General features: G+C 42.1%; 1 protein-coding gene across 4 annotated transcripts in view; it reads right to left on the bottom strand.

Moving 5' to 3' along the window:
* Positions 1 to 13,010, bottom strand: part of LEF1 (lymphoid enhancer binding factor 1) — a 103,228-nt gene that overhangs the window by 20,079 nt on the left and 70,139 nt on the right. For 2 of the 4 annotated variants that reach the window (XM_019534127.1, XM_019534126.1), the window contains exons 5-8: positions 12,100 to 12,190; positions 7,771 to 7,854; positions 5,921 to 6,043; positions 5,083 to 5,245 (exon numbers count right to left, since the gene is read on the bottom strand). In XM_019534127.1, coding sequence (XP_019389672.1) covers positions 5,083 to 5,245; positions 5,921 to 6,043; positions 7,771 to 7,854; positions 12,100 to 12,190 — 461 coding nt within the window. The remainder of the gene's footprint in view (positions 1 to 5,082; positions 5,246 to 5,920; positions 6,044 to 7,770; positions 7,855 to 12,099; positions 12,191 to 13,010) is intronic. The other 2 variants (XM_019534129.1, XM_019534128.1) reach the window with 1 other exon arrangement.

The following is a 13,010-nucleotide window of genomic DNA, read 5'->3' as shown; positions in this document are numbered from 1 at the left end:
AAATTGCACACAAAGAATGCGATTCAAGGAGCAGGTAGATCCAACTAAGGCAGCCAGCTTTCACTAGACCAAGAGGCTAAGCTAGAAAGGTCAGCCTGCTTCAGCTAGCTGCCAGTTCAGGCATTTCTGCTCCAGTGCACCTGAAGTGAAAATGTTTAAGAAAATAAGAGAATGGCCGCATTTTCTGGAGATTATGCAGTTGAAAGCAAAATGATGCATTGAAACTAGCTGTCTAACCACAGGCTGGAAGGTGAAAATACTTTCTGATAAGGGAAATCTATCTTTCTCATCAAGACTTCATAGAAAGTTTACAGGTTATTTGGAGAAGTGCACCTGCAGGGCCATGAGAAGTTTCATTTTATTCCCTAGATCAAGGTCACATGGCTGCTTCTGATGTGGCACTGCTGAATGAGTTCAATTTCTCACAGGCTTAATGGCTCATCAGTCAAACTCCTATGCTAACTAACAACAAAAATGGGATTTCCAAATCCTGCGTAAAATTTGCTTACATAAATACAGAGATGTCTTTGAAACCAAAGGTTCATATTTCTTGGAGGTTAGGTATTCACTGTTCAAATTAGAGATGTGTTTACTATTAATAAGATAAATGATTAAATTCATAGCAAGGTCATTTAGAGTCAAGGATGCAAATGTAGCCTGAACGAGACCCTCATTTGTGGAAATTGTATTAAGTGTGGAGTCAGCAGTAAAGGGACAACTATAGCCTAGATATACAGGTGTTATTGCTGCATTTCTTGGCTTTTACAGGCATAAGACAATGAGCTACATTTTATTTCCTCATTATCTTATGCATTTTTGTTTTTATTAAGAAAAAAATATTGTTAGGAGCCATTATGCACCTAAGTGGCCTTGTTATGAGCTAATTCTGAACAAGTGACCATAAAGCCAAAGGTTTTATTAGATTTGGCAGTTTTGTTGCATATTCTTGTGGGGGATGCAGCTGTTAACAGGTTTTACTGACTCCCACACAAGTTACCCATTTAAAATCTAGACCTTGGGGAGGCTCCAGGAACAGGAACTCTTTTCATTTGCAGGTAGCATTCTCTCACAGGGGTCATGGTTCCTACCATACTATTTGTCACCTTGCATGTTTTTTCAGTTCAGACTAGAAGCTCTCTAGATGAGGAATGATGCCCAACTCTAAGTGGCACATGCAATGACATTATGACAGTGGGGTGTAAAGAAATTTAGGACAGACAGTAAACAGGTCATGTAGATAACCAAGGTGAGCATACAGTCGTTTTTGGGCCATTAATTAGAAAGTAAACAAAAGCTAAATAAATTTGTTCTGATGGCATCATTTGTCATCATTCTTCCTGGCATCACTGCATGTTTGCTGCACGTTATGCTAACCACAGCCTAGGCAAAGGTGCTGAGGCATGTGAAAGGAAGATGACAATACCAGGGCATCAAGGGTATGACTCAAGAATGACTGGAGAAGATATTAATGAATGCTATCAGCAGGGCCATGAACATAGTCACAAGAAACTTGTGTTTGATATGATCAAAAAGGAGTTGTCAGTGAAGTGATTCAAAGATAGAGCGGAAAGAAGGAAGTGATTTTCATTGCAAGCCACTTCTGATATTTTGGTAGTTGCACTTCACGTGCATCCTGTTCCCTCTGAATGTCCCTCAAGATGATTAGAAAAATAGGTTATAGGAGTCAAAAAAGGACCGGTGTATGTCTCCTGTTAACCGCCCCGCCCCCCGCTCCCCCCATTCCAGTTGGGGAAGCAAGTCTTCAGACTTGAATAGAATGACAGGTCTTCCCTGGTTAAGCTTGAACAAGATTTTCATTTTAAAAGATGAACTACTGGGTGCCCTAAAATCCACATGCTTATTTGTCTAGAAAACTGCTATGCCGCATAGGAATATTGGGCAGTGTTGGTAGTCCACAGTAGGGAGCCATTTAAACAGCTGATTCCAAAGACGCAACATCCTTAAAAACAGCATGTTACATAATCACCTCATTCTTCTAATTTTTGGGAGTCACACCTTGGATACAATCCTCCTTCAGTATTAAATCAGTCAGTCACTAGGGATTTACCTCAGGCTAGTTTCCCTTTGAGGAAGGAAGGCTGCAAAAGTTAAAATAGAAAATCTGCAACTCCAGGTGTGTCAAACTGATCAGCCTTATAAAGAGATGAATTTACATCAGCAGCAAGGCTGTCTTTCTTGAAGCAAGTAAGTTTCCAAGCGACATTTGAGCCTCTCAGAGTGACATTCTGGGGTTCTTGAACCAATATTCATACACTGTAAGTTTGAAAACTGCTCTTCGTAGTCTTCAGTATCCATCTTGAACATTTCCTTTCCATTCTGTTGGAGTTCCTTTTGGAAAGTTTGCCCCACAACCAAAAATTTTAGTTGAAGATTTACACTATTTTAAAATATTCTAGTACAATTGATATCCATACATGGATTTTAGTAATCATGGAAATGTGCACTGACTAAACAGAGGAAAGATGAAAGACTCTAGTAGACAAGATAGTGTAGTCCTGTTTCCTGAACAATAAAACAGAGTGCAAATGAAGAAAAAAAAGTCAGGCACTAGGTCCCCACCCCCGTCAAGGAATTAGCATTGCACCTAACATAGGCTCCCTAATAACATTCACATTTTTAAGTGTAATTTGTCCAAGGGATGTAAGAAGTGAGAGAGAGAGGTCTTAACTTGCAGTAAAGGGCTGGGGGACTATCAGAACATTGTCTTCTCAACCAAAAACTACAATTTACCTCCCTGATTCAGGCTGGGCTGGGCACAACAGTGGTGGTAGTGGAAGAGGCATCCCATTCATTGCCCTGTCTCAGGGCAAAATGTGGAGGACATACCTCACATAAATGTGGAGTGGAAATAAATCCTTCCTCCCATATGTGTCAGTATCTGGGAGGTCCCACGTACCCTCAAGGTATGAACTAGAAAATTAAAACGCTAATTTTAGAGATGGAAAATGAGAACGTATGAGCTAAATGCAGCAGCTTAGAGCTACTGATCCAGGCTGTGTTCATCTCCAGGGGGTGCTCTTGTTCAGCCAACATCATATAGCGATGAACAGGACATTTCACACCTCCACACTCAGCTCCATCATGTTCTGATGCCTGTGGACTGGCGGACAGGGCTGAGTTAGTGACAGTGACTGGACTTGGAGGAGTGGGTTTGGAGAAGACTCAGAATGTATAAGGTATGTGGAGAAATTAACACACTGAGTATGGAGCTAAAATAAGAGAAGTTAAGTAGTAATGGTAGAATTTAGCTATGCAGAAAAATGTCTTGAAACATAGAAAATTACTGGGTGGAAAGGAGGACTTCATCTGTCCCAAAAAAAAGTTGCAAAGGTCCATCCCCAAAATACATCACTTTGTTCCTTTGTCTAACCCTTCCCCAAAAGTGTCTAAGAACTTCACGCTAGTCCCTGAAAACCCTCCCCAGATTTTCAGCTAGTGTGTCCAGTGTTAATACCTACCTTTTTCAAAGTGGACTGAAAAGGGAGAACTGGATGGTAGAGAAACTGGAACCAGTGAAGGGACTCTCAAAAAGCTATAGTATTATGTGGCCAGATTAATCACTGCCAATGGGCAGAGCTGAACCATAGCTTATGAGGATGTCCTCCATTTAAAGAAGAATAAGCCAAGGAAATTAAATAATGAAATAACTTTATTAATGAGGAACTGCACCCTTGTTTCATACCTTTCAGCATGAAGAGATAAATTAAATGTCAAACCCTGAAAACAGGAAGAATGAAGGTATATGCCAACCCTTCTTTGGGAGTACATATGGACTATTTGTAAAGAACCTTCCACAAAGGGGTCCATATCTCTTTGGCCTCCAGATGCTAACACAATATAAGTGATTCTAATAATACATAGTGCCTAATGAGAAGACTATTTGGGGGTGGGGGTAGAAACAAGTTAAAATGACTGAAACAAGGTAAAAGGAGATTTGCTGGCACTTTCAAATCCAGTTCAGGATTTGCATCAAAGGAGAAGTGAAGTTTTTGTGATAATGCAGACAGAGGATTGAAAGAATGCTGACCAAGGAAAGCAAATTTTGATAGATCCTGGTACTAATTTGTATATTGTCCTTTGCAAAAAGTTGGACTGTAATAATACTGACACCAAAGTTGTCTCAGGTTCTACCTGCACAGGGGTATTTTACTGGCATAAGTCACAGGAAACAATACAACCAAAGTTCTCCTGATGTAAATGCGGCTACACAGGCAAAACTGTTTCACAGTAGTCTAACGAAAAACATCTGCCATGACTGCAACACTACAAAAACTTTACCAGTCCTGTCCTACTAACAAAGCTCCCTAAAGAAAATCCAGCTTCTGCCACCAAAAAGGAGTCCTTTTGCTAGCACAATCAAAGCAGGTCCCAAATGCTGTAAACTATGCAGTCTAAAGGACCCTCTTTGCTGGCATAGGTTGTGTCTATGCTGCAAGAGTTTGCCAGCATAGCTGCCAGTCAGGAATCATGCCTCTTTCCAGGCTGAGACTGCACAATATAGACCTGGCCTCAGAATAGAGAAAACCTGAAGGTCTTAGAACTTAAACATAAAACAGGACAAAGAGCAGTTTTTCAATCACATTATTAGCAAGTAGTTTGAAGTAATAATCTCTCAAATAACAAATGCAGAGAGACTGCATGTTGCGACAAGGAAACATGTTGTTGCTAGCATGGCCTTTGCTAGCCCATTCATACTGAGCATGGATAATTGTATAAGTCTCTGGTACTCCCTAGAGTTTGTATTTTACTTCTAAATTTGCTAGGAGCATAATTTAGGTTCAGTGAGCTGATAATTATCAATAACATGCATATTTGAGGGGGAAAGTGAGAGAATCAGAACTAAACATAAGAAAGTCTAATTTGATGATATCTTTAACTTTCTTGCATGAACCAGATGAAGCTTATTTTAGGTTTCATACCCTGGGCTCCTATTCACTTATTTAATAATTGTAAACTAGTCAGTGCATCAAGCAGAAAGTTAGCCTTTGCATCTTCTAAAGAGATTCATAGGCCAATTACTAGTGTACGCACACATATACACAGATATATTACTGTACATACCCTTCTGCCAAGAATCTGGTTGATAGCTGCGCTCTCTTTCAGAGTACACTCCGCTACAACATTTGCTCTCATTTCTTTCATATACAACATGAAAGCATTCAGAGGTTTCTTAATGTGAGGTCTTTTTGGCTCTTGCTCTTTTCTCTGTTCATGCTGAGGCTTCCTAAAACGTGGTGGGGGGAAAAAAGATAGCAACTATTTACCTTTAGCCTAAAATATATTGAGAGGGAAATTTCTAAGCTTCAGGTCCAAATTGCCAAGTCTGAGCTATGACTGCAGCTCCTGAACTTATTGTTGTTAATGAATGAATTTAGTGTTCAAGGAGCTGGTTTGGCAGCAGTGGCCAAGTGGTGAAGTCTGTTTCACCAATAAACCTAAGTACACCTTTGTAGCAGCAACAGTAAAGGTCCACACCTCTTTGCCAGCAACTTTTCCACCATACTCCAAAGGCAACTGCCATAGGTGAAAGGGTAGTTCAGTTTCTTTGCCCATTTGCTTTTTGGACCTTTTGCACTCAACTGCTAAACAGAATGTCAATTATAGTGGGGACTTCTGCTCTAGGGATTCATGAACTGATGATCAGGTAGTTTATCTTCAGACAGGCCACCAGCTTTTGGCAACTATTGCCCCGAATCAGATTCCAGGTAGTGGTCTGGAAGTCAAGCCTCCCTACCTTTTCACTCCTCCAAGAAGACATTCACTTCCCTTCCTTAGTGTTAATAAAGAATCAGAGCACTCATGAAAGACACTGGTTTTGTTTAACTCTTCAGCCCTACTTTTAACTACAGACTTCTGAAGTGTTTTCAGAGTAAGGGCTAGTGCAGAAAGGCAGACTCACACATGCATTAGCTCGCTGTCATTGTGCGGATGTTCTTGTTTGACTTGAGGCGTTACAATAGCTGGATGAGGGATTCCAGTTGTGTGAGGGCCTGGAGGTCCAGGAATCATATGATGTGAAAACCTAGGAAAAGAAAACAAGTACAGAGATTCGTAACAATAGCAAAGACTGGCTGAGAGCAGTAAGATGCCTCAAACACTATTTAGTAAGAATGTGTAAAAATTACTTGCCTAAGATTTGTGCATTGTATCTGGTTTATTTCAAAATCAGGTCAACATTTTGGTTTCAACAATGTATGTTATTACCTTTCGGGTGAAGAGTTTGACAATGCACACGCAGAAATGCAACGCATACTGTTGCGCTGGATAACAATAGAAGTACACATTCCTCAACCAAGACCTGCATGGCCACACCAGCATCTCAACGCTCTTAGAATATCCACCACCAGCCAACACAAAAAGAGGGAACTGCCATGCAGAACAAACCAAAAGGGAAGAAGAGTCCTTAAAAAAAAAAAAAAATCCCATAGATGATTTTTTTTCCACTTTACTTTGAAAAGCAAGTGATTCTGTCTTGAAAGTGAAGTGATAGTCTTAGATAATTAATTTTGGCTCCACCTATGCTCTAACTCAGAGCATTTTTTACTACTTCAGCAAAACTACAGTATTCTGGGGGAAGGAAGACAACTGGTTCTTGTACTATCAACCCTTCCTTTCACTGTGCAAGGGTGCCAAAAAAAAATGTCCTCCAAAACAACTGAGCTCAGTCTTGGAGGTAGTGAATTTTGTTACCTCAATCCAGTAGACCACTTAAACACATGTTTAATTTTAAGCCTAAAAACAGTCCAGTCCTAATGACATTAAAGCAAGAACATGCTTCAGTGGGTTTGCTAGACTGAGGATGAAGCAGGCAGCCTTTTGCAGGATCACGCTCCTCTGACTCCATATTATAGCCATTGTGTGAGAAAACTCAGTAATCAAACAAAATGGGGTGATATTTTTGTTATGGAGTAGAGTAGGTATCTTTTTTTCCTCAGATGCTTTAACTAAACCACGCCTGCTGCTCACCTACAAAGGCGTAAGGAAAAATAAAGAGCCCATTATTAAAAAGGGGTGACTGCCATCATGTATGACCTGGACTATCTGAACCCCAGTGTAAGATACACATCTTCTTAAAAGGGCACACAAAATGCAGGAATGGTATTTGCAACCTTGTGTACATCAAGCACAGGATACAGAAGCCGCCTTTCCAGAGTGCAAAGCATTACACAGAGAAGGTTCTGAGTGTGGCACGGCCAAGTTTCAGTTAGCACTGCTTGCTTGCATTTAATATGGAGACACAGTGCCTGATTCACACACCAGTGTAGACTGACCTTGTTAGCATTGCTTTCAAAAGCTTTGGGCTAAGAAACACCTACTTTAGAGTACGTTTCCGCATGGAATGGTACCCAAACTATTCAAGGCAAACCGCAGAATTAAAGTACAGAATCTAAACTCGGAACAGCGTATTTTATCTGACTTCACACTTGGGGAAGTGTTCTACTATGCTGTGGCTAAACAGTGAACTATTTTTGCACATTTTAGAAAAAGTGATTTGAATATTAAAAATACTTACAAATTGTATTTTTAACTAATTCTAATATGTCAGTGGCTGCTTGGAAAATGTGAAATGAGACCAGTGTGGGATCCAGGCAAAACTGTATGTGCACAAACATGGTATATAAAAATTATGCGTAAGTTTTTAGCTGACTGAAAAGCAAGCAAAGGCAGACCAAGATGCAAGCAGAAGAGCAACTTGCCCTCTAATGCCAGCAATTACTCCCCAGTCAGTCATTCAGCTCCTACACCTACCTGGACATGGAAGGGTCGACTGAGAGTGAGGATGGGTAGGGCTGCCTAAATCCACTCGAGATGGGATATACAGGCTGACCTTGCCTGAGGTCACAGAAGAAAGGAACCCATCAATAATATGATACTGTGTTAAGTTACCCTAGAGTTACAGACACCTGATGGGATCTTGGGGTTACAGCATAAGAATTTATCTGCAGTGTATTACTGCTAGTGAGTGACCACCCACCTGCATTATAAGATTGCTCTCCCTCTCCCCGCAGAAAAATTGCTGTCTACTTTTAATGTACTTACATAAGCATGCTATAACACGAATACAAGTTCAGAAAGAATATTTGATCCAGCTTCAAAAGACAAAACCCAATCAATTCCATTCAAGCAGTTATTGACATATTTAATGTTAAACCAAAACTAAAAGATGGCTTTGTCAAAGCTGATGGCCTTTATAATGCTCAGGGCAACAGTTTTCACACTTTTAAGTGAGTGTATGTCGCAGGACAGGCAGTGCTTAAAAGCAGGAAGGAGGGGAGAAAAAAGGTGATGGAAACCTTGGTAATGCTGCTGTGCAGAAGTGATCCAGAAGAAGCAACACTTAATGGATTGGGGGCATGTCCAAGCATGTGAGAGGACTGCTGACAAGATTCTCCCCAAGCTTTACAAGTTAACTAGTCTCTCCTTCTCTTTACGTCTTGGCCTAGTTGTTTCCATGTCCCCCACCCCAATCATCACATCAAGAAACTATTCAGCATTTGACCAAAGCTGGAAAATAAATGGCACAAATCATCTTGCAGGGATAGAGAGTGGCCATTCAGCCAGACCAACGATTTTGTTTGAATCACACGCTTCCACATTTTAATTCCCCCCCGTGCTATTAACTTGCTGCAGGGCTTCCAGCACGATTTCAGGCCTGATTCAGAGTACAGAGCACAGCCTGCCGGTGTCGAACACACAAAGCTCACAGGATGCTCAGCACTTCACCTATTTTGTCTGCCTGGGCATCTTTTCCTCGCACTAAATCTGAATGCTTGCACTTCCCTACCATGAACGCATTTGTGCAAGACCTGAGGGAAGCAGCATGATTCATTTGGCAGGGCAAAAATCTGAGCCCAGGAAGGTGGATGCTGAATTTACATAAGCTGCCCCTGTCCTCAATATTCCGTTTTTCCTGCATAAGTACATATTTCTCAGCGGTTCTAAAGGGCTCAACGATCCTTCAGCACCAGAGGGGCTACATCATATTTCACTGTTACATGACCAAGTGGCACTTACATGCCCCATAACTGCAACTTCTGGTGCTCATGCAGTTTGATTCTATTTGCATGTGCATAGCAACACTTGCCTTCAGCTTCTGTCTCAGCATACTCAGAAAATTGCACTCTGGTTGTGTGTAGGCACCCAAGCAGAACAGAATTGCCCAGGCTCACACATAATGTTGTGCACGTCCCAAAACTTTAGATGCAGAAAAACCACAATTGCAGGTGTCTGGAAGAGGCAGCCCTTCCACCTTCTAACCCAATAGCCTTATGGTTACAATACTTGCTCAGACCCAGGGCTCTAGGCCCCTCTCCCACCCTCCAAGAGGTTTTGATGCCACTGTACCTCGCCCTTCCCAACAAATGTGCTTGGACCACCAAGTTGTAGGCACTCTCCATCCTTCCCCTTGAAGCTGACCCACTGGGCAGCAGGAGGGGAAGATACCATATTTTCTTGCATACTGCATGTCCCCAGATAAAAGATACACTTTGTGTTTAGGAAGGCTGAATAAAGAAAAAGAGATTTTTCTAGAATTATGGCTCCACAGAGCAGGGACAGAGCCTAATCTTCAGCTTGTTCACCCTCCCTTTCCTCTTTAGGAAAAAGCTACAGTTTTAACCCTTTCTCAGCTAAATTGTCAGCAGCTCTTGCCTGCTCCGACAAAGGCTGAAACTAACTGCTGCTGCTGAAGACCAGACTCCATGGGCAGAACTAGAATTTTGGAAAAGAGCTAAAAACAGTCTACAGGGCTGTGAATTAAGAGGAGAGAGATGGGGAGTATCTAACACACAGCAAGCATAATTGCTGAAGAAAGGATAGTGTGATGATTAGGAGTATCAAGGCCACTAGAAACGAGTCTTTCAGGTCACAAACACCTGTGGCATTAAAAGTGAACAACAGGAATTGGGTAGAACAGGGGTATCCAACATATTGTCCGTGTGCTGCGTCCAACCTGTGGGTCTCAGATTGACCCTGCACGTAGAGCTGGTTTGGCATGCAGGCTAGACCTGACACTGCAGGTGCTGCATGCAGCACAGAGGTCTGTCTGGGATGCGTGCTGCATGCGGGCCCACGCTGACCAGCCCTGTACACTGACTCAGGGAATGGTTTGGATCAGGCTGCACTAGAGCTAGCATGCAGAGCCACTCTGGCAAGGTGCCACATGCAGCGTGCACCCCATGCTGACCTCTATGCCTCCTGCAGCACACACAGCTAGCCCATTCCAGTGTGCCAGGTGCAGCACACACCAGCCCTGCTCCAAGGCTTGCATGGGGCTAGCACAGAGCTGCAGGCGCAACCTGCTAGACTAACCCTGCATACTAGCTCCAGCAGACACAGACAGCCTGGGGCCCAATCCAGACCAGCCCCACAGCCAGCACACATCCCATGCTGGCCCCATGAACCACGTGTACAGAGGGAGCCCCATAAGGCAGATGTATACTGCACATAGCGCGTGAGGCTAAATCAGCCACACACACTGCTTGAGGCACCCTGCTGGACCAGCCCTGCATGCTAGATCCAGCACTGCCTAACCCTGATCACGGACCAGCCCAGCAACCCTTATGCAGCTGGATGAGTTAGACCCCTGAGGTAGATTGTAATGAGGCATGAAGTCAATTAACTTCCTCAGTACTGTACTTCCTGAATAAAAATGCCACCTCTGTTGCCTAGCAATTGGTTTTAAACTCTGGGTGGAGCAAGAATCTAAGTGAGGTATGGCTGCTTAGATGTGGATCTGCCCCTGGCTCTGCTTCCCCCTCCAAGCAGTTGCTGGACAAAGAGAAGGAAAAGTAGCAGCAGCCATTTCCATCATCTCCATGCTTCTATTCTGGGTAGAAAAATCAGCTTTCATGCTTAATGCTTACCCAGTTATGGAAGACTAATTTTGGGGAGGACAGATGCAAGTAAATATGGTATACAAAGTTAGGAGGGAAAGAGTAAGCCAGAAGGAGGGTGGCTCAGTGAGGCAGATGCTGGCTGGGAAGAGGGGGGAAGAGGGTTCTAGCCCCACATCCTAATGGGACAGAAACTAAGCCTACTGCTTTTTATACAATGAATAGTAAATGCAAGATGTAGAAAAGGGACAGAGACCAGAACCCAGAGAATCCCTCTCTCTTACTGAGCCACCCACCCTGAAGGTTGCTCATCACCACCTGGCCCACATGTCTTACCTTCTGGCCATCCAGTGAGCCAGCTCCAAGAGAAGGGCTCTAGGTAATACCTCACCTATGGCCCAGTGGTTAGAGAATATTGTTGAGGTCAGAAAATTCAGGTTCAAACCCCCTGTGGATAAGAGGGGTGGGGAGAGGTAGAGTCTTGGTCACCTGCTTCCTGAGCTAATGCCCTATTTTGCTTAAAGGTGGGAGGGCCATCCTCTTCCATTTCACTTCCAGCAAATATGCACCTAGGGCAATCCTATGGGTGGAAATGGAATCCAGACTGCACAGATGCCACAATTGATGTCAGCAGCTATGTAAGTGCCACTGAAGTGTATAAAGAGGAAACAGCCCAAAGTCAGAACACCCTGTTACTGGAGACACTGAACATGAGTACTGGCTCTAAGAGGAATCTTGCTCTCCAAGCATGGGAGTAGGACTTTTATATTTCTAATAATAAAATTAAATAACAAATTCTTCAGTAACTATGCATTACCTTTGCTTACAGAAACTAAAAGAGATGGAACAGACTATGAAGTCTGTCTGGCTTGGTGCCGTTTCAAGTAAAGGAAGATTTTCCTGTATTTCAAAGCTTGTTCTTTTCCCCACAAATAATTACAATTTTGTTTATTAAAACTATTGTTTAACTCCTTGAGACCTGTAATTCTACAGTCCTTTCAAATGGCAAAAGCCACAAGCCTGAGCCATAAGTGTATACAGATTTCAAAGTAAAATCCACACAATTCCGTTTCCATACATCTCCAAGAACAGATCCCAATCATTTCCAAGCTCAACCTTTTTTATCTTTTAAACTAAAATAAAACAATCAATACAATGATTTTTTTTCTTTGTAAATGCTTCAATTCAATCAATAATCAGAGAGGATAAGCATGCACATATCTGAGAAGCAAGTGCTTCTTACCAGCCAAGTGGTGGTGTTATCTGTCCAACACCACCTGGAGACAATGGATAAAAGGTTGGGATATCAGGAGCCGGAGGATGTCTAGACATGCCTGTCAGGAGAGTATGGAGAAATGAGTTTGCATTTTCACCCCAAATGCCATTAATGAACTCTAAAATGTAAAGCCAGTATGGTTAGTATTCTGGACAGAAAAGTCAAAATTAATTTTTGTTAGTGTTAAAAGAACACACTATCTTGTTCCATCCTTTAGAATAATTTAAGTTTGTGACCTCTAACAGATTTGCAGTTAAAAAATAACTCTTGGAAAAATAAGGTTGAAGGACAGAAGAAATGCAGTAATTAAACACTTCCATAACTTTAGATATCATGGCGGCTGCGTACTTCAGCTCTAACTTGTTTCATAGAAACTACTAACAGAGTCCAGAACTGTTCTAACATACAGTATGAAATAAGACAAAAATAAAGCACATTCAAATAGGCAGCACACCAGAGCTATTAGATTAGGTAAATTGCTACTTGTACATTTTCACTGGTTCCCTTATGGATTCACAGATTTTGGAAACTTGCTACCACAGAGGATCAGTGGTTAATTAAGAATCATTTTCAGGCCTGTAATGGTCACACTTGATATGATTCATTTGGCTTCTGATTGTCACTCCAGCTCCAACTAAGCTCTTCATCAAGTTGACTCCTGCGGGCTCCAAGGTCAATCTGTTTTGCATTGGTAGTATTACACAAAAAAAAAATAAGAGTCCCATCAGAAATGATCCATCAGCTCACATTCCCCAGAACACAGAGTCCTACAACTGTAAGAATCACCTCAAGATTAAAGCTAATCCTAGTCCCAAATGAGTCTATGATTTTCATTCTTTACCTAAAACTCATGCCCCTAGGAGACAAGGAATTATTGT

Source organism: Crocodylus porosus, unplaced genomic scaffold (assembly GCF_001723895.1).
Source record: "Crocodylus porosus isolate Cpor-Errol unplaced genomic scaffold, CroPor_comp1, whole genome shotgun sequence".
In the NCBI taxonomy this organism is placed as follows: domain Eukaryota; kingdom Metazoa; phylum Chordata; order Crocodylia; family Crocodylidae; genus Crocodylus; species Crocodylus porosus.
The sequence above is the reverse complement of the archived record's forward strand: the minus strand, read 5'-3'. Positions and strand labels throughout refer to the sequence as shown.